Source organism: Abramis brama, assembly GCF_963993115.1.
Source record: "Abramis brama genome assembly, chromosome: 14".
In the NCBI taxonomy this organism is placed as follows: domain Eukaryota; kingdom Metazoa; phylum Chordata; class Actinopteri; order Cypriniformes; family Leuciscidae; genus Abramis; species Abramis brama.
In genome coordinates, this window is record NC_139976.1 from 30,546,647 (window position 1) to 30,566,874 (window position 20,228).

Here is a 20,228-nt window from a genome sequence, read left to right on the forward strand (position 1 = left end):
TACTTCTTCCTGCCTCTATTGCTCATGGGTAGCCTAAATGGGTTCCATTCCTTAACATTAAGTATTTTACTGTTATGTGTCAACAAGATTCAACAAGACATTTTCACCTGGCTATACCCAATGTTTAGACCTGTTGTGGTATTTATGCAAATTAGCACATACATAATTAGATTATGCACCGTTTGTCCATGTTAACAAACCATTTAAAAAAACTTGTAATACATTTTTTGTTTGTCTTGATGTAAATAATCAACTCAGTAATTTTCATGGTGATATCTAAAGGGTAAAATTTGTACCCTATTCACATAAGAAAAAGAATGAATAGGCGAAACTTTCAAAACTTTCCCCTAATGGGATTCTTCGGGGCTTTTTTTTTCCTTACTCAGGACATAGGCTATTGAGGATACAAAATCAGTTGAGTTTGCTTCTGTTGCAATTTGTTCAACCTTTTTTCATAAAACGACTGGACTAATATTATATATAATATTATATAATACTAATACAAAATCCACCCACAACAATACAGTGGGAAACACAGTAGGCTATAGGCTATAGGCTATACGATGGTCTACCTCCGCTCGTTTTGAGCCAGGAAAAACCCTGAAACCCCTGCAAAAGAGAAACTGCAAAAAACCCTGCTTCTGGTCCCAGCCAACCCAACACTTCATTACAACTTCACCTCTAGGCTATTCATAACTCTATAAAAGTCAGCCAGGAACCTTGGAGTTGCAATTGATGATCAATTGAACTTCACAGACCACATTGCTAGAACTAGCATCCGGTTTTCATTGCCGTACGTCAAATTTGTGACCCGTGACAGTGGATAGACTTTTAAAATTTTATTTTTTTGTCTTTGCTAAATTTGTTTTAAAATGCCTTTGCTGGGGAAGATAGTGGAGATCGGAAAAAATGGAGAAGATGGCACTGAATTTCCCTTCATAGCATCTTGTCTTTTTGGAAGGTCAGTAACATTTTATAATTATGGCTTACATGGCTGCATAGGGCCTTATGAGCAATTGGGCAAGTGCCCAGGGGCACCACGCAAATATTTCTCATATATTTCTCATTTTTGTCATGATGGCTGTGAATATTTTCAACTATAATGCTGTTAATGTACAGTGAGGAACATGAAAAACATTTGTTGTTGTTGTTGTTGATAAAAGTACTACAATAACACGCACACTATCATTGCAAGTAGAACCACAGTGCAATTTGTTTAAAATGTCAACTAAATGGCAAGTGCCAAACATTTCCATTGTTTCACGTAGACCTTAGATAATTTCAGGAGGTGCTTTCGCCAATTCAAGTTAGAGAGACAAAAACTGACTTTTGGTAATTTGTAGTCAATAAATGCATTTATTTATAATATTTTTTATAATACACTGACATGTGAATATAGTATGGATATGTAGTTACAGCAATGTTGTTTTTAAAAAATAAAAATGTGCTAATATTTGATGATTAGTGTGGTCAACCAGTTTCCTGCCTTTGTTAACATATGGTGCCAAAATATAATGTGTTAGATTTCAGGTAAGCCACTTCTGCTTATATCTTTTAATATGGTACACAGAGTGTACCATAATAGTTGGTTCAAGTGTAAAAAATGCAAAATATTTGTTTTGACCATACAGTGGTGGTCAGAATTGATGGCACCCCTGGTAAATATGAACAAAAATGGTTGTAAAAAAATAAACCTGCATTGTTTATCCTTTTGATCTTTCATTAAAAAAATTCACAAAAATTGAACCTTTCATTGAAGTAAAAGAATTGAAATTGGGGGGTAAATCACATTATGAAATAAATGTTTTTCTCCAAAACACGTCGGCCACAATTAGGTCGGCACCCCTAGAATTTTTTATGAGAAAAGTATATTCTCATTAATATTTCCCTTTATTTAGCACACCAGTGTGACTAGGAACATGAAATTGTCCAGCTATGACTTCTTGTTTCACAGGAGTTTAAATATGAGGAAACACAAAGGCCAAATTCCCTTAATCATCCATCACAATGAGTAAAACCAAAGAATATAGTTCTGATGTGCAGCAAAAGATTGTTGAGCATCACAAAATAGAAAGTGGCTGTAAGAAAATAGCTAAAGAATTGAAAATCCCCATTTTGACCATCAGGGAAATAATTAAGAAGTTATAATCAACTAAAGATGTTACGAATCTGCTAGGAAGAGGACGTGTGTCTATATTGTGTTAATGCACGGTGAGGAGGAACGTTTGAGTGGCCAAAGACTCTCCAAGGATCACAGATGGAGAATTGCAGAGATTACTTGAGTCTTGGGGGTCAGAAAGCCTAAAAAAAAATTTATCAAACAACCCCTACATCCCCACGTTGTTTGGGAGGGTTTCAAGAAAAATCCTCCTCGCTCCTCCAAAAATAAACTCCAGCATATTCAGTTGTCAGACACGACTAAATCTTCAAAAGGGACCGGATTCTGTGGTCAGATGAAACAAAAAAAAGGGCTTTTTGGCAGCAAACCCACCAGATGTGTTTGGTGCAAACAGGGATGAAGAGTACCCCATGCCTACGGTTAAATATACTGCTGGATCTTATATGTTGTGGGCCTATTTATTTGCTGGAGGTCCTGGACTTCTTGTTCAGATACATGGTATTATGGATTCTAGCAAATACCAACAGATAAAAAATCAAAACCTGACTGCCTCTGCTAGAAATCTTATAATGGGCCGTGGTTGGATCTTCCATCAGGACAACGGTCCAAAACAAACATCAAAATCAACACAAAAATGGGTAACTGAGCACAAAATTAAGCTTCTGCCATGACCGTCCCAGTCCCCTAAACTGAACCATATAGAAAATGAGTGGGGTGAACTGAACAGAAGAAGCCCCAACATGAACTTGTGATCTGAAGGATCTGGAGAGATTCTGTATGGAGGAATGGTCTCTGATCTCTTGTCAGGTGTTCTCCAAACTCATCAGGCATTATAGAAGAAAACTCAGATCTGTTATCTTGGCAAAAGGAGGTTGCAAAAAGTATTTAATAACAGGGTGCCAACAATTATGGCCAGCGTGTTGGAGAAAAACATTTATTTTATAATGTGATTTACCCCCCACTTTCAATTCTTTTACTTCAATGAAAGGTTAGATTTTTGTGAATTTTTTGAATGAAAGATCAAAAGAATAAACAATGCAGATTTATTTTTTACAGCCATTTTTTATCATATTTATCAGGGTGCCATTAATTCTGACCACCACTGTATGCACCAGAACTGAATGTGGACGTGGGGCACCCTAGATCTGCACGCTGCAAGAAGCTCGTCGGCTTTGGTCAAAAGCATTATTGTAATGTGTGAACATTGACAGTGCGTGTTGCTTGTTTTTTTATGTTTTAATCAAATAGTTAACAGTGTAACGTTATCTGTTGCATTTACCGTTCAATCACCATTTTGAGTTCTTTGCACGCACATGCTTAATGTGTGACACGATGCAGTGCCTGTGAAATGGTACAAGTTAAATGACGTTATAAAGGTTCTAAAGCAGCAGTAGTTTATGTATTTCTCTTATGTGTATATGAGCGACACATTTGTGAGAAACCGCCAACATTTCCGCTTTCCACTTCGTTAATGGAAGATCATCCCTTTAATATTTGGTCACTTCTTTACGATAGAAATGTTACAGCCACTGTAATTTCTTCAACAATAACATATGGACATCAAAACACGCACTCTCATGAGGGTTTACATTTTTATTTTGAAGTCGCGATGAATTAAAAGTTTGCATATTTAGAAACATATTGATATATTCTCCTGTGTTGGTGTAGGTTTATAGATTATTTACCTTACAAATCTGGTGAAATGGCACACATTGCGTTCCCAGCCATCAGGAAGTGAGTGCTTCTAATTTGCTTCACTTTTCTCCGTTGAAATGGGGTCGCTGTGTCCATTTCTTTTACTGTCTATGGAAATCGCCACAGCGACCCCATTGGATTCAACAGAGACAAGTGAAGTCAATTAGAAGCTCTCACTTCCTGGGGGTCGAGCGTACTGCGCAGACTCAAACTGAGCTTGACGACGTAGATGTGACGTAAGCAACCCGTCTGTCTTCTAGTAGCTGTGCCAAGAGAAATCTGAATCATTTCCTTCCGAAACTTGCAGAGACGGAGAGTGTGAGTAGGAGGTGTCCATGAGCTAAGAGCAGGAGAAACTTTTGCTAAGTATTCTGATTAATTACTTTGTCATTTTGCCTCCACGTTCCCCCGATTGCCCGCGAGCTTCTCCTCCTGTCCATACGGTAATCTCTCTACTGTGCGACAGAGAGTCGCGAGGTTATGACACAATCGTTAGCCTATTTTTACAAAAACTGCATCTACGGGGCCATAACGTAAGATACAAAGTAATGGAGCCTTTTATACATTTTTGTGTCTTTAGAAATAAATAATGGACAAATTAAGTCTTTAAATGCCTCAGATGTAAAGTTATTCGCTGTCAAAGTGACACCAAAATGAATGGGAGTCAATGGAATGCTAACAGCAGGTGATGGTCTGCTTATCAATGGCGGCGCCCGGGGAAGCTTCAGTTTTTTCCGAATGATTGCCCCCCTGAGCAGAAGCAGAGATGACACGGAGCTGCTGTGCTGTAAACTGCACTTATTATTTGGATCTATTTGCATCCTTATTTCCATTTCCTGGAGTATCTGGTAATGTTAAAATGCAAAACTCTGATCTCGTGTCATAAAACTTTATATCTTGAACATGACCACAAAGCACATAATTATATGCATCTAAGGATTTATATGACCGCAGTTGTTGCTTTGTGTAGGCTATATACGCTGGGCTTCTCTATGAGATAAGTTTATCTCATAACAGATAGCGGTTTTGCCTCTTGGATGCGCGCGCATCCGGTATTGTTTGTATACAAGAAACCTGTGTATAGGGCGTCTATATATCTATTATGTCTATGTGCAGCCTCCCCCTTTTCCCCAGGCAGTTTTAAGCCCCTGTTGTTCCTCATGCGTCCAGCAGGGGGAGAAGGATATACGGCGAAATATCATTAAATCGACACTCGAAAATTACACATTAATAACCGTCCTGTCCATAGTCTTTGACTAATTTAGTGTTTTAACTAATAAACGTTACAGTGGAATGATCTTGCACTATGGATTAAAATATCTGTAGATATTCAGTTGGGCTTCACTCAGCCTGCAGAAGACAATTTGTTTTTGTGAATTGAAAAATTAAAAATACACACAGTTGGATCAAATGGACAAAGTAATGATATATGACCTAGGCCTACTGAAGAATAGTTATATTCACCATTGGTTTTTAAACAGGAGACTGAGTGATATATGTTGTGAATTTATATAAAGTTACATTTAGATATTAACCATATTTAACCCATTAGACATACATCACCGTGTAAATATGGATCCCTGATTAAATATCTGCTGTACTATTCACTATTGGTCACCATTGGCACTACAGCTACAGAACAGTGTCCTACAAAGCATTTTATGAAGACAAACACAATTGATCCTTTTTCTAAAATTCCAAGGGACATTTTAGAAGAAAGAGACAATATTCTTGTTCACAAAAAAGTTATTTAACACCATTAATTAGGATGACTTCCGTAGATGACTGCCCTATGGCTTGCCACTCTTCTTTAACTGTTTTTCTATCCTCCTGTCAAATTGCTAGCCTACTGCTCACTGATAAAAAATAAAAATAAAAAAAATGGATAGTGGTAGAAAAAAATGGTTATTTGTAAATAATGGCATGATGTCATGTTTGAATTTCCCTTTATAGGGTCCTTACAGTACCTTATGTCAATGACAGGTCCTCGCAGAAAATTTTCCTCAGCCTCCAAGATGGACAAATGTCCCACAAAAGCCAGGGCACAGATGATGGACCACCAGAGAAAGAATTGAGATTGATCACACCCCAAATAAGCCAAGCATAATTTTACATGTTTAGTTTTTTACAACAAAATCAAAAGTGCCTTTTCTATATTAACCACAAAAACAATTCTTTATAGAGCAATGATCTCACATTATAGATAAACTATTTGACATTAAAACAGTGACACATAAAAATGTGAATCTGACACGATGCAGAGCACAGCTAACACACGAGACCTACTTCTGGAAAAAGGACATCCATAGTGAACTTGATCTTGTCACTGTGGGTGTGTGTGGGTGTGCTGTCCAGAATTGATGTCAGGTGAGTGTGGGTTGCATCAATTTGCTCCTGATCTTGAATGTACAATGGCACAGGCACTGTCTTGGTGGAACACTTGGAAAAAGTGTCAAGCCACTTTGATTTCTTTTGGCCACTGATGATTGGACACTGATGCCACTGACTGTGCAGAGAAAATTGAAAATGACATTAAAAACATGTCCATGTATGTCTCTGTAAGTCGTTTATTCACTAGAAAAGCTATTGGTTTGGAATGCAGTTAAGAAAAGAGATGGGTATTTATAGTTTATACAAGTTTAGAGAGAGAGAGAGAGAGAGAGAGAGAGAGAGAGAGAGAGAGAGATTTTCATTATAAGTAGCTAAAGCAAACACACACCTTTATGAGAGGTGTGTGATCAGAGTACGATAAAACTCGTGCACATAAATTTTAGTCCAGATCAGTAAGCTATTTTAAGAAAAATGTATAGCCTATTAAGATATAAATTAGATAATTAGATCATCTCATTTATAAGAAACAACTCAAACCAAAATCTACAGTAGCCTACATTCAAACCATATGGGACTGAAATTTTTAATGTGGGTTTTATCATGACGTCGGAAATAATAAAAATATGTTAGTGAGTGTGCAGTTCAACTCTTTACTTAGAGAGAGAGAGACATACATATTGTACATACATAAATGCCTATTATAAATGTGTATTTTGTGTGTTCACACCAAAAAAACAAGTTCCAATATCACTGTTACTCCAGAAACCACGTGGAGTTTGTTTTAATGCAAGGATCAAACAGGGTCTTACCAGAAGAGGTCATCTCAGGCAAGCTAAAGACAGACAACAAAATAAAATTAAAAATAAAATTAATTTTGAAAGTGAGTGAGAGCGGGTAAAGAGAAAACTAGGGGCAACTAAACCTACACGGTTAAGTTTGAGCCAGAGAGAACATCAACCTGACCGTCAAGTAGCCTACGTTTATTGTCTCTCGAAATAGCCTAAATTATAGAACCATCTATTGACATATATAAATGAATTGATATCAACCCTTAGCTAATCGTTTATAAATAATAAATGTTGCATCATTGCTGAACAACAAGTTCATTATTTAAAATACCTCAATTCGTGTCGCTTGTAGGCTAGGGGCGTAAAACTGCCTGGGCCATATAGCCTATCTGCCGGCTCCAGGTCTGCGGCCTCCCCATATAACCATTTATGGGCATGAAGTACGTGTATTCGTGGGACATGTTACGGGACATGTTATAATTCATGTTAGGAATAGTTGACGGTGGGATTTATGCAAAATAATGCACAGCCGAGGTGGTCATGCGGTCACGACGCGAAGCGGAATCCCACACCTCGAAACATTGTTCAGATGATGTAGGCTATTTGATTTCAAGACGTTTGTCAAGTTTTTGTCAGTAGCCTAAAACGCTCTTGTGTGTAGGACTAATTTCTCACGCATCTAATCCCAAGCCTCCCTTGCTAATTCCAAAGCGCCATTTTAGAGCACGTAGGTTTGAGCCACTAATCTTGCAGATATTAATGCAATTATTAGAGAGAGAGAGAGATTGCAATAATGAGCCAGAAAAGCATGTGCGTCAATATTATTTTATTTATTTATGAATTCCTTTTGATTAATTCGTAAAAAAAAAAAAAAATCTATTTTTGACAGTAGTCTAGCATAAATGAAACACAGAGCCCTTTTAACAAGTAGGCCTAGGCCTATCAACATTTATTTATGTTATATTATCTGCAATAATAACAAAAACCCGTGCAGCAGGACTATCAATTTATTCATATAGCCTAACTTTATTCAGTTTAATTTTCTATTGATTATAGATAGGACTATATACTTTATTTAGCCTATTAAAATTAAACTGACCGTTTCCATTGATTGTGAATTTAGACATTGAAAATGGCAGATCGAGCGCATGGGGCTGCATGTTAGCAGAGTAAATCATACATTATTACAAGGGAAAATATTAACACACGAGGGAAATCATTGTTGTGTCCATGAAGATGTGAAAAAATAGGCATAAATCTAGCTTACACATTTATCCAAATTATTATACGCCTGTTTAACCGAAGCTAATTTGGGTGGGTTTCTCCCATCCCCAATGAGATGTTTCTCCCATGCCCTGACGAGAACGTCGGTCTCCTCGGCTGTGAACCGCTCCTGACGTGCGCCTGGCAAATCTGCCGTTATAATAGCAATCCGCCATGGAACAAGCGCGCCTGCTCTTAAAGGGAATGTGAGATGTCGCTCTGATTGGTTTATTTCACGTTACGCCCAAACCACACCTATGAATAATGAAGCTACTACAGACCAACCCATTTTAGATTTGCGTCGGGCGCAAGAGTCATTTATCCCGTCGGTATAATAGCAATAACGCCCAAGACCCGCCCACAAAGTTACATGAATTTCGCGCTTATATACTTGCGTTTCAGATCGTTAATATAGGGCCCAAGATCTGTCTGATCTCCAGCCCTGCCTCTGACAGCATTTGAACTTGTCTGTCATCTTTTTTTCTTTTATATGAATTGTATCCTATTTTCCGTTATTACAGTTAAATACGCGAAGTGATATGGAACTGTAATGCGTTCAAGACCTGCCTGGAACTACTTTAGCCGTGCGTTTCCCTGAAAATATGCACACCTTAGAACGTTCGTCAACCAATCAGATTCAAGCATTCAACAGCCGAAGTATAATTGTTTATTATATTTACAGTTATGTTTGGCAAAATATATAAGTTTTGTCTGTTGATAATAGTGGTTTATTAAAGTGGACAAGAGTGAATGGTGACAAATTAAACTAAATTGTTTAATGTGTATAATTAAAAAAAGGAAATATTGAACAACAAATTAATAATGTAGGCTACTTGAATGTGTGGTCCATATATCGTTCGTCTTGCTGTAACTAATTATTTGAAATACTGTAGACATCAATGAACAAAAACAAAATGTTACCTGCAAAAATGCACTAATGCAAGAAGCTATTGATAGAATTATATTTGAATCTATTTGGATAATTTATGGTGAAACTAGAAATACATTGGAGATGCATCTTTGAATATCAACTTACACCAAAAACAATGCATAGAAATGATATTGTAATCAAGTTGAAATACTGTTGATTTTTGCCATGAATAGCCATTGCTGCTGATATGGCATTGAATAAATAAATGCACCACATGCATCATAGTTTAATATTTCTCATTCACCAACAATGCAATTGGGCAAAGAAGCAGTTTTAATGTGGACCCTTTACCTTTTTAGGAAGCTGGACTGTGATATTCGTATTCAGCTGCCGCAGGTGTTAGATGAGCACTGTAAAATAGAGCTGAATGAGAACAACGAGGTAATTATGCTGTGGTATAACATTATAAGTTTGACTTTATCTTTTGTTTCCTTAAACTGTGTCTTTGCATATAAGAACACATGACATGCTGTTCATTTATTGTCTCTCTCTTGTTTAAGCTCATTTTGACCAATTTAAGCTCTGTGAACCCCACACATATTAATGGACAAGTTCTCAATCAATCTGAACTGTTAAAGCATGGTGATCTCATCACAATAATTGATCGTTCTTTCAGGTGAGTCTGATTTTTATTTTAATTATTATGAAAAAAGTCTACAGTTTTCTTTAGGAGATTTGGAGAATCTTTGTTCTGAGAATAATTTGTTTTGTGTGGTTTCATATTGTCATAATGCTAGGTTTGAGTACCCACCTCCTAAGACACAGAAGAAGAAGAGACTGTCCACGGCTGGAAAAGACAAAACAGTTCAGGTGTGTAGCTGATGTGAGTCTTGTGAAACAGATGATGGGTATTTTTGTTCATTTATCATTTATTTATTTTGTTAACTTTTGGTTCTGTCATCCTGTAGGCTTTGCAAGACCAGCAGGAAAAAAGCACCCCTGTTAATGCAGAGAAGAGGAAGTCAGAGCATTTGTTGGGTTAGTGATCATGAAATCTATTTTCTGTAATGTTCTATAAATTTCTTTGTTTGCAACACATTTTATGTAAGTTGATTTTTCCCTCTAGTTTTGCTAATTCTGCTAGAATATAATTTCATACCTGTGATTGTCATGTGTGCTATATTTACAAACACTTGTTTAAAAGATGGGTCAAATTTACCGGATTTTTGGGTCATTCTAAATGAATATATTAATGGACCAGCTATCCCTTAGAGCTCATTTCATGCAAGTCAGGAAGAGAAACCTGTTGATGATATGCCGTCTGTAGGGTCCATCACCCCCTCATTGACAGAGAAAGGTGTAACTCCGGTCTCCCAGAAGAAGAGAACACCCTTGAAAACGCCTCAGAAGTTCAGTGCTGGTGAGGTTGTCCAGCAAATTCTCTTAGAGCCTTTGAATCATTCAGTCAAGAGATTCATTCAAAAACACTGATCCATCCAGTAATGAAACAAGTGAAGTATTTATGAGTGAGGCACTGATTCATTCAAACCGATTTAAAAAATAAATAAAATTCATTCAAATTAATAAAACATTTTAAATAGATTGCAGCAATTACATTTTGTCAGACCTCTGGTAAATTACATGTTATTTTTAGTTGTCTGTTCAGAATAGTGGGAGAAACGTGATCTCTGTTTGAAACAAAAGAATCTTGATTCTCAATTTATCCAGAATCGTGCAGCTCTACTTAGAAGTGTTTTCTTGGCATGTACACCTTTTGTCAGTTAGGTAAATGTTGCAAACATATGCCGTTATTTAAAAATATTTCACCATAATTTTGTTTGTCCTGCAGATGGTACTTTAATTAATGAGCTGTGCGGGGGAAACAAATCTCACACCGAAGAAACGGTTCCAAAAGCAAAGAGAAAGCGAGTGTCCTTTGGTGGACAGTTGACCCCAGAGCTATTTGACAAACGCCTGCCCCTGAATTCCCCCCTCCGCCGTGGGGCAACTCCACGATACAGTCTGGGACCTTCCCAGAAACCTCAATCTCTCCTACGACGAGCATCCACCATTGGTCTTTTGGTAATACTTAAAACCAATTTTTAAGGACAGTAACATTTATCTATTGAAAACTTTCAAAGGTTTTTAATGTTTCTTTATTTTCAGGCTCTTGTACTTGAAGAAACTGTTCCAGATGTTCAAAATAGTTCTCCTAAGAAAGCTTCACCCAAATGTGCTGCGAAGATTCCATCACCTGCCAAAAAGTCACCGAGTACCAAGGCTAAAACTCCATCACCAAAACATCAAAAGTCACCATCTGCTTCATCCAAAATACCTGCAACGTCCTCTACTCCTGCCATATCCAAGACACCTGCATCTGCTAGAAGAGCATCAACTTCAGCTGTTGAGGCTGCCAGTGACATGTCTTTAACGGAGACACCCAGGGTGCAGGGGAGGTTTTCAGTCTCTCGCATCAGTACTCCATCGCCTGTCCAGGACCAGGAGGAGAAGTCTGAAGTAGAGTCAACCGTTGTAGAAGACATGCCTCAGAAGTGCGAAACGCCAAAGATACCCTTAAGGAGGAAGAGCATGAAGTCTTCTGCAAGAAAAACTCCTAAGAGTGCAATTAAAAGTGCACTTGATGTAATTCGTTCAAGACGCAGTGGAGCGTCACGGGCTAATCTAAAAGGTGAAAGATTTAATCTGGTTATATTCATGTCCTGTTTTGAAGTTTTAACCTTTAATTGATTTAGATGGTTTAAATAAATATTTAAAATGTATGTTTCTTTCTCTGTTTTAAGTGTTGACCTCTTGGGCTGATATTGTGAAGTTTGGTCAAATCAAACCTCAAACAGAAGTTACAACTAAGAAAAAACCCACAAAAAGCAACGTAGTCAAAAGAAATGTGGTACCAAAACCCAAGGTAAAATGCAAAAGATTCTTATCAGTCTCAAAAATATGTTTCCCATCAGTTTTTTTGTTTTGATTCATTTTTCTCATTTCTGTTGATGGTTTTAGCTCATTGAAGGGCTGATTAATCTATGACTTAATTACAAATTACATTTAATTACCTATGCAGACACCTGCACAGAGGTTGAAGGATGATATCAGCACTGGGCATGCAGCATCTCCAGTCACCATTGTTGTTGGCAAAGCCCATGTGAGGACTAACCAGTCTTTTGGTGCTGCACCTAAAATAGTCACCAACATGGCACTATTCAAGAAGGACATGAAAATGGATGAGGACTTTATAGGTTTGTTCAGTATTGAAGAAAACAATGTATGTAATAAATGTTCTGTGAAATTGTTAGTTCAAATTCTAAATGTTTTGTTAGGTGTTGCAGACATTTTCAAAACGCCAGCCAACAGTAGGTCTAAGAATATTGTTCCTATAAATAATGAATGTCCCGAGATGCCTTTGGATGAGATTTCAGTCATGAGAACACCAGAAGAATTGGGTTAGTGTTTTGGATTTGTCGCAAGTTAGTTATCTACTGTGTAATGTTTTGATATCATTGATTTCAATGTTTTTCATTGCCCACACAGGTGAAATGATTGTCTCTCCAATAAGTGTGATCTCCACTGCCAAATGTGGACAGTACAACAATGAAGCAGTAACACGACTTCTTTTGGACAACCAGAATGGTAGTTTATTGGAAGATGAAGGTCTTTCTCAACTCACTGACAACTCAAATGAGGCAAGTGGCCATGACATCATTCCAGATCAAGAGATGTCCCCCAGTGACCAAACAGAAGAAGAGGCTGCCCCTGAAATGGTAGTCAAAACCCCAAAACAGAAAGCAGCGCCATCCTCGTGCCTCACTGGAGTAGGGTCCATCACACACTCATTGACAGAGAAAAGTGTAACTCCTGTCTCCCAGAAGAAGAGAACACCATTGAAAACGCCTCAGAATTTCAGTGCTGGTGAGGTTGTCCAGCAAATTCTCTTAGAGCCTCAGCATGAGGAGAAAACTCCTAAATCCCTGGAAGGAAGGAGAAGTGTTGGACCACAGGATCAGAGCCTTGATCTCCAAATGCCTTTGGGCCAGCTTCAGACTCCAGGCCTAATAGGCAAGAACACTAAAGTGAAAATGTCACGAAGAACATACGAAAGATCAAATTCTGGCAATAGGTCTGAAGTCCAAGGTGGTCCACATGAGATTAAAGCAATATCTAGTTATAGGATCAAAGGTGAGACCGAGTCTTTTTCTCCTCATGAACACAACTATTTTTAACACCCTAGAAGTAGAGATGCATAAGTAATCGCTCACTCAATCTCATTCCTAAATGACAACAATTCGCCTCTGTCTATTAAACATTTGACAAAATCACAACGGAACATTCAAATCTGTGTTTGCGCTGCTGCTGAGAAAGCAGTTATTATGTGTAGGTATGAAACAGCTTCACAAACAGTATTTTCAACCAATCAGTATCATTGTTTCTGTCTTGCAAATATAAAAATTATCACAGAAGCACTGGGATAAAAGTTTATAGTTCGGATTTAAACACTGATGTCTACAGTAGCGATCATAACGGTGCGGGTCTACTGGTACAGAATGAGCAGAGCGAGCGTTTTCAGTTCATTCCTATGGAAGTGGAGCTTCACGCTCACGCAGTGCATTGTGGGATTGAAAGCGTAGAGAGCGTCAAAAGGTTGGGCAGTTCAAGTCAAGTCAAGTCACCTTTATTCATATAGCACTTTTTACAGTACAGATTGTATGAAAGCAGCTTCAAAGTGATAACATGAAAATAATACAACAAAGTTTGTTTCTAGAAGAAAATTGCGTCATCGTCCACCTTAAGTAAGGCAGATCAATAATATTGTTGAATATTAAATGTCCCCAACTAAGCAAGACAAAAGCCAAGGCAACAGTGGCAAGGAACCAAAACTCCATCAGGCGACAGAATGGAGAAAAAAACCTTGGGAAAACCCAGGCTCAGTTGGGGGCCAGTTCTCCTCTGGCCAACGAGCGAACAGTGTATGATTATGATTTAGGCGGCATTACAAGTCAGAAGTCAGATTGGATCAGAACATTTAGAATATTATCCAGTTCCATCTGGTTGGAAGTCGGAGTCATCACACCGGTATGGAGACGAGTTCTTGACTTTATGCAAATATCAAGCGAAAAAAGCGGTCGGCAGCAAATTGCTGTGAGGTTCGGGTTGTGACGACTGTTTTGAGAGTTTGAAAATATGCAGATTGTGCCGGAGTTTATGCTGGATTTAGTGCGTAAATAATTTTATATACAAATTAGACGCTTTGGAGTTGTTATATATATTAAATATTTAAGTTTGGATGTGTTCATTCTGATTATACTTGGTAGGTTTACAAAAGTTTATAAAATTGACATAATATCTGTACTTTTGGAAACAAAGCTTGCCTATTTTTACAAATCTCGTGCATCTCTGATGATTATATTGTCCGTGTGTTGAAAAAAAAATGTATTAAACACACTCGCAACAGACACACCCTAAAGCGGAGGTGTTATAGCATTGTCAGCGGCACTGAGCAGAGTTTTGCCACTGTAGTGGACACACACTGTTAGAGCAATTCATCTTTTGTAAAAAAACTTGGTGCTTCAAACAACGATTGTATCGATTACGTTGTTATGCCACTAGTTGGTGACAAGTGACTGTTTATAATATGAGCTTTGTCCCAATTCAGAGGCTGCGTCCTCTGGAGAGTCATTTAAAGTGCGATTGCGTCACAGCAGTACGACGAAGGCTGGATCCCAAATGGCACACTTCGGGCCCTATCTTGCACCCAGCGCAATTGACTTTGTACAGCGACGCATGTATCATTCCTATTTTGCACCCGCGCAAAGCGGACTTTTCCCTCCACAGAAGCACGTCGGTTAACTAAGAAATACACTTGCGCTCCCCGGGGCGGTTCAGCGCAAAGAGGAGGCGTGTTCCGGCGCAAACATTCCCTCATGCTATTTTGCAGGTTTAGAAAACAATTCCCCCACTGGCCGAAAAAAAAACAGTTTAAAGTCAGTGGCACATTGCGCATGTTATTCATATGCTATTTTAAGGGCCATAATCAATGTAGCGTGTGCTCAACGCGCATACACTTTGATTCTCTCATCTACACACAGACGCAGCAGTTATCATTTTTGCAAATCATACATTATTACGATAGATAGATAGATAGATAGATAGATAGATAGATAGATAGATAGATAGATAGATAGATAGATAGATAGATAGATAGATAGATTATTATAAAAGCATGCATCTAGCTTACACATTTACCCAAATTATCATACGCCTGTTTAACCGGTTAATTTGGGTGTGTTTCTCCATCCCCAACGTCCCTGACGAGAACGTCGGTCTCCTCGGCTGTGAACCGCTCCTCGCGTGTGCCTGGCAAATCCGCCGTTATAATAGGAATCCGCTATAGAACAAGCGCGCCTGCTCTTAAAGGGAATGTGAGATGACGCTCTGATTGGTTTATTTCACGTTACGCCCAAACCACACCTATGAATAATGAAGCTACTTCAGACCAACCCATTTTAGATTTGCGTCGGGCACAAGAGTCATTTAACCCGCCGGTATAATAGCAACAGCGCCCAAGACCCGCCCACAAAGTTACTTGCGTTTTGCGCTTGATACTTGCGTTTCAGATCGTTAAAATAGGGCCCTTCATGTGGACTTGCGGTCTCGTGGCCTTAAATTGCGCATGCTCGGCAAGTGAACGAGTCTGTAAAGTGTCCCATTCCACATTTCAACGCTCAGGAGTGTGCTCGCGAGCGGCGCCTTTGTGCCCCGCCTTACGTACCCTCCACATGAATTGCCTACCCAGGAATCATTGCAAACGCCCAATCAGGTAAAAGAGGGTAGAGTTTCGTGGCTGTTTGACTTTTGGTGGCATGATGTCATCAAGCCTGTCCCAAAATACACACTCGCGTGCCCTTGTGGACTTGAGGCCAGGTCTACACTTCTTAGGTCTGCACTTCCTGAAGTCACCAAGTGTGAACTCGAAGGAGGTCCACAAGGCCGGAGTGTGCCATTTGGGATCCAGCCAAAGGCTACTCCGATTCTAAAGCGACTTCAAATGTGCCCTTCGTTTCTCGGGCAATTAAGGATACAACTGATGGACCCTTCACTTGCAAAACTTGTAATATTTTTTTTTTTAGGGCTCCAGGTGCGGACAGCTGAATTTATTAAAATGAGGGCTGACAATGACCATTTATTTACCGGGGACAATAAATCGGTCAGTGTGGCTTGGGGGTAAGGCCTATTTCCACTAGGCTCTCTTGTGTATTATAGCAAATAGTCCTCACAAAGCCCACAACAATAAGACAACCAGTAGATAAGGCAATAGTCTTTCACTTTGTTGTTTTTTGTAGTGCTGTCATGCAAGGTATGTTTACAAATGTTTTAACCAAACTTGAGGACTTTTGTATGCATGTCCTGTTGTGTCATATTTTGTAATGTTAAGATTGCATTTATGTCAAGCTTGCGCCCGTCTTAATGTTTTTCATAAGTGTTTCCTTTTTCTCTTGTTTTAGGACAGTTCTGAAGAAAATGGGCCTGCTGGGGAAGGCCACTCCCTCAGAGGCCAGAAAAAAATGGAAGTACTTAGAAAAAAAATACAAAGTAAGCAAGTTAATTGGCACGTCTTTGCTGAAATTTATTGTGCTGTTGTTGTTTTTGTTAACAGGCATGGTTTATTTGCTCTGCCGTAGGATTGCAAGTGTAAGGGAGCAAGTGCTGAAACTTGGGTGTGGTTTGCCCACATGGATGAGGTGTTGGGACAGAGGCATTCCACCAACCCCCCTGTCCTACTTGACTCCTCCCCTGAGGACACATCAGGGCCAAGTTCAGCAGTGGATGACGAAGATGAGGAGGAGCCACGATCACCACCATCCAAGAGAAAAAGAGGCCATGTCGATGAGCTGGTCGAGGTACTTAAGGAAGACATCAATTTTCAACGAGAGGTAGAGGAGAGGAGAGCACAGGAAAGCAGGGAGAGAATGGACCGACTATTTTCTCTTATTGAGAGAATCGTTAATAAATACAATTTAAGTTAAAATGGGTTCATTAAAAATGTTCTATATATTTTTTTTTCAATGTCACTTAGAATTTCTCAATGAAACCAAAAAAATATTTCTGTAGTTTATTTTTGTGATGCAAGTTAAAAATGAAAGTTGTATAGACCTTATGTAGCCCCGCCCCTTTTCAGTGCTGTACTTGTTGTCTTTTGTCTTCCGGATTGTATTTCCACAGCGATCTTAAGAATTTATCAATGAACTGCCTGTTTTAAAATCTTCCCGGTCTACTGACATATGTTAAGTCAAGACATCTGCTTTAAACATTACAATGCTCGTGATAACTTTCATTAACTCTACAATAAGTAAATCCACTTCACCAGCTAATTACTCTTCTACAGCGATGCCATAGAACAGTGGTTCCCAAACCTGTCCTGTCCTAACCCATGTGATAATGAGCTGATGAGTTGAATCAGGTGTGTTTGATTAGGAGACAAAGAAAATGTGCAGTGTTGGGGGTACTCCAGGACAGGTTTGGGAACCACTGCCATAGAAATATACAGAGCTACCGCTAAAACGGAAGTTCAAAGACAATATTCTAAAGATGGCTGCGCGCATGTTTTTCTGGTGCATAAGGTCTATATAAGTTGTATACTGTGACGAGCAGGACGAGGCCGAGGGGCGTGAGAGAACGGCGCGAGGCCGGTCTGAGAATTTCGGTGACACTGGGCAGAGCTTACATGAATATTCACAAATTTCCTGTTTCGTGTTAAAGTGCCACTGAAAATATTAGTGCACGCTGCCCGGATCGTAGAAACTATTTTTCAGCACTGAAAGTTCATTTTTCTTCTTTTTAATAACTGTTTATGTGCTCGATTCTACATTGGATCATGTGATATGATTTAATTAAAGCCTCTGATTTGCCAGTGACTTATTGTTATCATATACGCTCCGAGCAATGAGCCAACAGCCATTGAGTTAGTTTGTTTGTTTTAATTATATAGGCTACTTTTGTTTTGTTTTGATGGTCTTTAAATTAGTTTCGTTTGATGACTTGTATAAGTGTATCTGTGGTAGCATAATAAAGATTCAGTGGTGATTATTTTGTCATTCGCTGTTGCGTTCTCATTTGGTAACCTGCCGTCGGAGGTGGAAATAGATGTCCATCCTCAACTTCCTGGAGCCATACATCACAGACATGGACACCTCTAGCAATTTTAATCCATCTAGACCGGCATCTATCATGGAATGCGTGCTTTTCCCATATTGAACCTATTGCCTTTTTTCCCTTTCACTCCTACATTTGCTTCTTAAATCTGCCTCCATTTTTGAGTCCAACACCCATATCTCAAAATCAGTCAACAAACGATACATAGCCTACATAGCCCTACTTTCTTTTTCGACAATCTGTTACATTAGGAAGTACGTCACAGTAAGAGAAAAAAAAGATCTGTTGATACTTTCATTTCATCATGACTTCAAGCACAATTAAAGCTCCAATCTAGAATTGTACAAGCATAAAATCTGATTATAATGTAGAGATGTTACTTTTTAGTGCTCATTTAACCTAGTTATTTACTATTTGAATTTGAAAATTAAAAATAAATTATCCGCTTCAAATATCAGACTTTTGCAAGGAAAAACACAAATACTTGCCTAATTTAAACATAGGTGTTTTCATTTTTGATTACCTACAAGCCCAGCAATGTCAATATATAATTAATTTAAGTTATTTGTTCATGATACTGTTGAATTCCTACTCCAATATAGTGTGTAAGGTTATGTATCAGTGGTAATCTTGTAGTTTAGGAGGTGATGTCTACGTGATGTCTTGTGACACATGGGTAACGTTTCTATTCTTAAGTGGTTCCCTGTAAGATGACATTATGCCCAAAAGATGGACATATGTGTCTGACATATATTTGAACTCTGTCTCACTTTGACCTTTCTATAAATAATTGGTTGAATATACTTGGCCACAGGATCTAGGTTTACTGGTTATTTTAGCACATGGGCAGGTTTACTTCACTGATGACGGGATTTGAGACGTTTACTACAGCATAGTATAGAATGCTAGCTCTCTTGCAGTTGTTATTCAGAATTTCCAATGCACGAAGTTTATAAAATAACCAAGCCTGGTGTCTACTCCTGACAAATTCTTTGTGGGATCACAGAACAGTGACTCTGTGACTCCGGAAATCAAGGAATGTAACGATTCTGGTGTCAATTCTGATTCCTATAGGGTGCAAGATGTCATTAAAATTATTTGCTGATGGTATTTCTTTATTTTTATTAGGCTGGTATTAGGATCCCCTACATTAAGTACTAAGAACTTTCCAGCTCTGATTCAAACTTTCTTTGTCCTTTTATTCCTGCATGTCCTTTATTGTAGCATACCTCTTTTCCTCCTGTTCTTTTCTCGCATCCATAATGTAGGCTATAGAGTGGATCGCTACCATCTTCACTCTTCAACCCATATAGACAGATGTAGGAGTTTTTTAAACAACTTCAATTTCTCATACTCAGGCTATTTGGAAACTATTGAGAAAGCCAAAGCCATGCCAGATCCTTGGGCTGAGTTCCATCTGGAGGAAATCGAGACAGAGCGCTGTATTCGATACAGGTGAGTGATTTTGAGCCCCTTTGGATGGTTAACCTACTCAAAGGGTTGAATCCATCAAAAGAGCTCAAAGAGTTGACTCCATCAAAATGCAACACATGAGCAGAGTTGGGGAAGGTAGTTGGAATCTGTAGACAGCCAAGCTACAAGATGTTCAACTACAGCTATACTCCCACCTACCAACAAACATCATCTACACTGCAGCTACTAAAAGGGTTAAAACACTCCAGACCCATAAGACTTGTGACGAATGAAGATATTTCTGTTGATCCATTAAAAATCCTTGCAACCGAAACTTTGATGGTTCAAAAGTTCATACGGAGATTGTAAAAGTATTCCATATTCTATATAAATGGAGTGATTTAACCCAAGTGGTCTGAAGAGACACGATTGCTTTAAATGATGAACAGATTTAATTTAGAATTATTTTTATTCACATATAAACATTGATAAACACATACATAGAGCTCATCAAATATGTGTAGTAGTAGGGAATTTCCTTTTCCCTTGTTTTATGCGTTCGTTACCCTTATATGGTAATGGGTGG

General features: G+C 38.5%; 1 protein-coding gene across 1 annotated transcript; it reads left to right on the top strand.

Annotated features, from left to right (window-relative positions):
* The first annotated feature begins 749 nt into the window (after window positions 1-749).
* LOC311096329 (proliferation marker protein Ki-67-like) lies at window positions 750-18,147 on the top strand. The gene is made up of 15 exons (XM_084135393.1): window positions 750-961; window positions 9,427-9,508; window positions 9,628-9,743; window positions 9,865-9,937; window positions 10,036-10,105; window positions 10,395-10,487; window positions 10,917-11,149; window positions 11,234-11,756; window positions 11,869-11,990; window positions 12,147-12,321; window positions 12,403-12,525; window positions 12,614-13,258; window positions 16,207-16,300; window positions 16,582-16,669; window positions 16,759-18,147. The coding sequence occupies exons 1-15, from the start codon at window positions 873-875 to the stop codon at window positions 17,101-17,103; spliced, it is 2,871 nt and encodes a 956-aa protein (XP_083991519.1). The 5' UTR covers window positions 750-872; the 3' UTR covers window positions 17,104-18,147.
* The last annotated feature ends 2,081 nt before the right edge of the window (window positions 18,148-20,228 follow it).

What these genes read in the sequence shown, in the direction of transcription:
- LOC311096329 (XM_084135393.1), top strand. Translation starts at nt 873, where the DNA reads ATGCCTTTGCTGGGGAAGATAGTGGAGATCGGAAAAAATGGAGAAGAT. An exon ending in GCATCTTGTCTTTTTGGAAG is followed by an intron (nt 962 to 9,426) that starts GTCAGTAACATT and finishes TTACCTTTTTAG; the next exon opens with GAAGCTGGACTGTGATATTC. An exon ending in GTCACGGGCTAATCTAAAAG is followed by an intron (nt 11,757 to 11,868) that starts GTGAAAGATTTA and finishes CTCTGTTTTAAG; the next exon opens with TGTTGACCTCTTGGGCTGAT.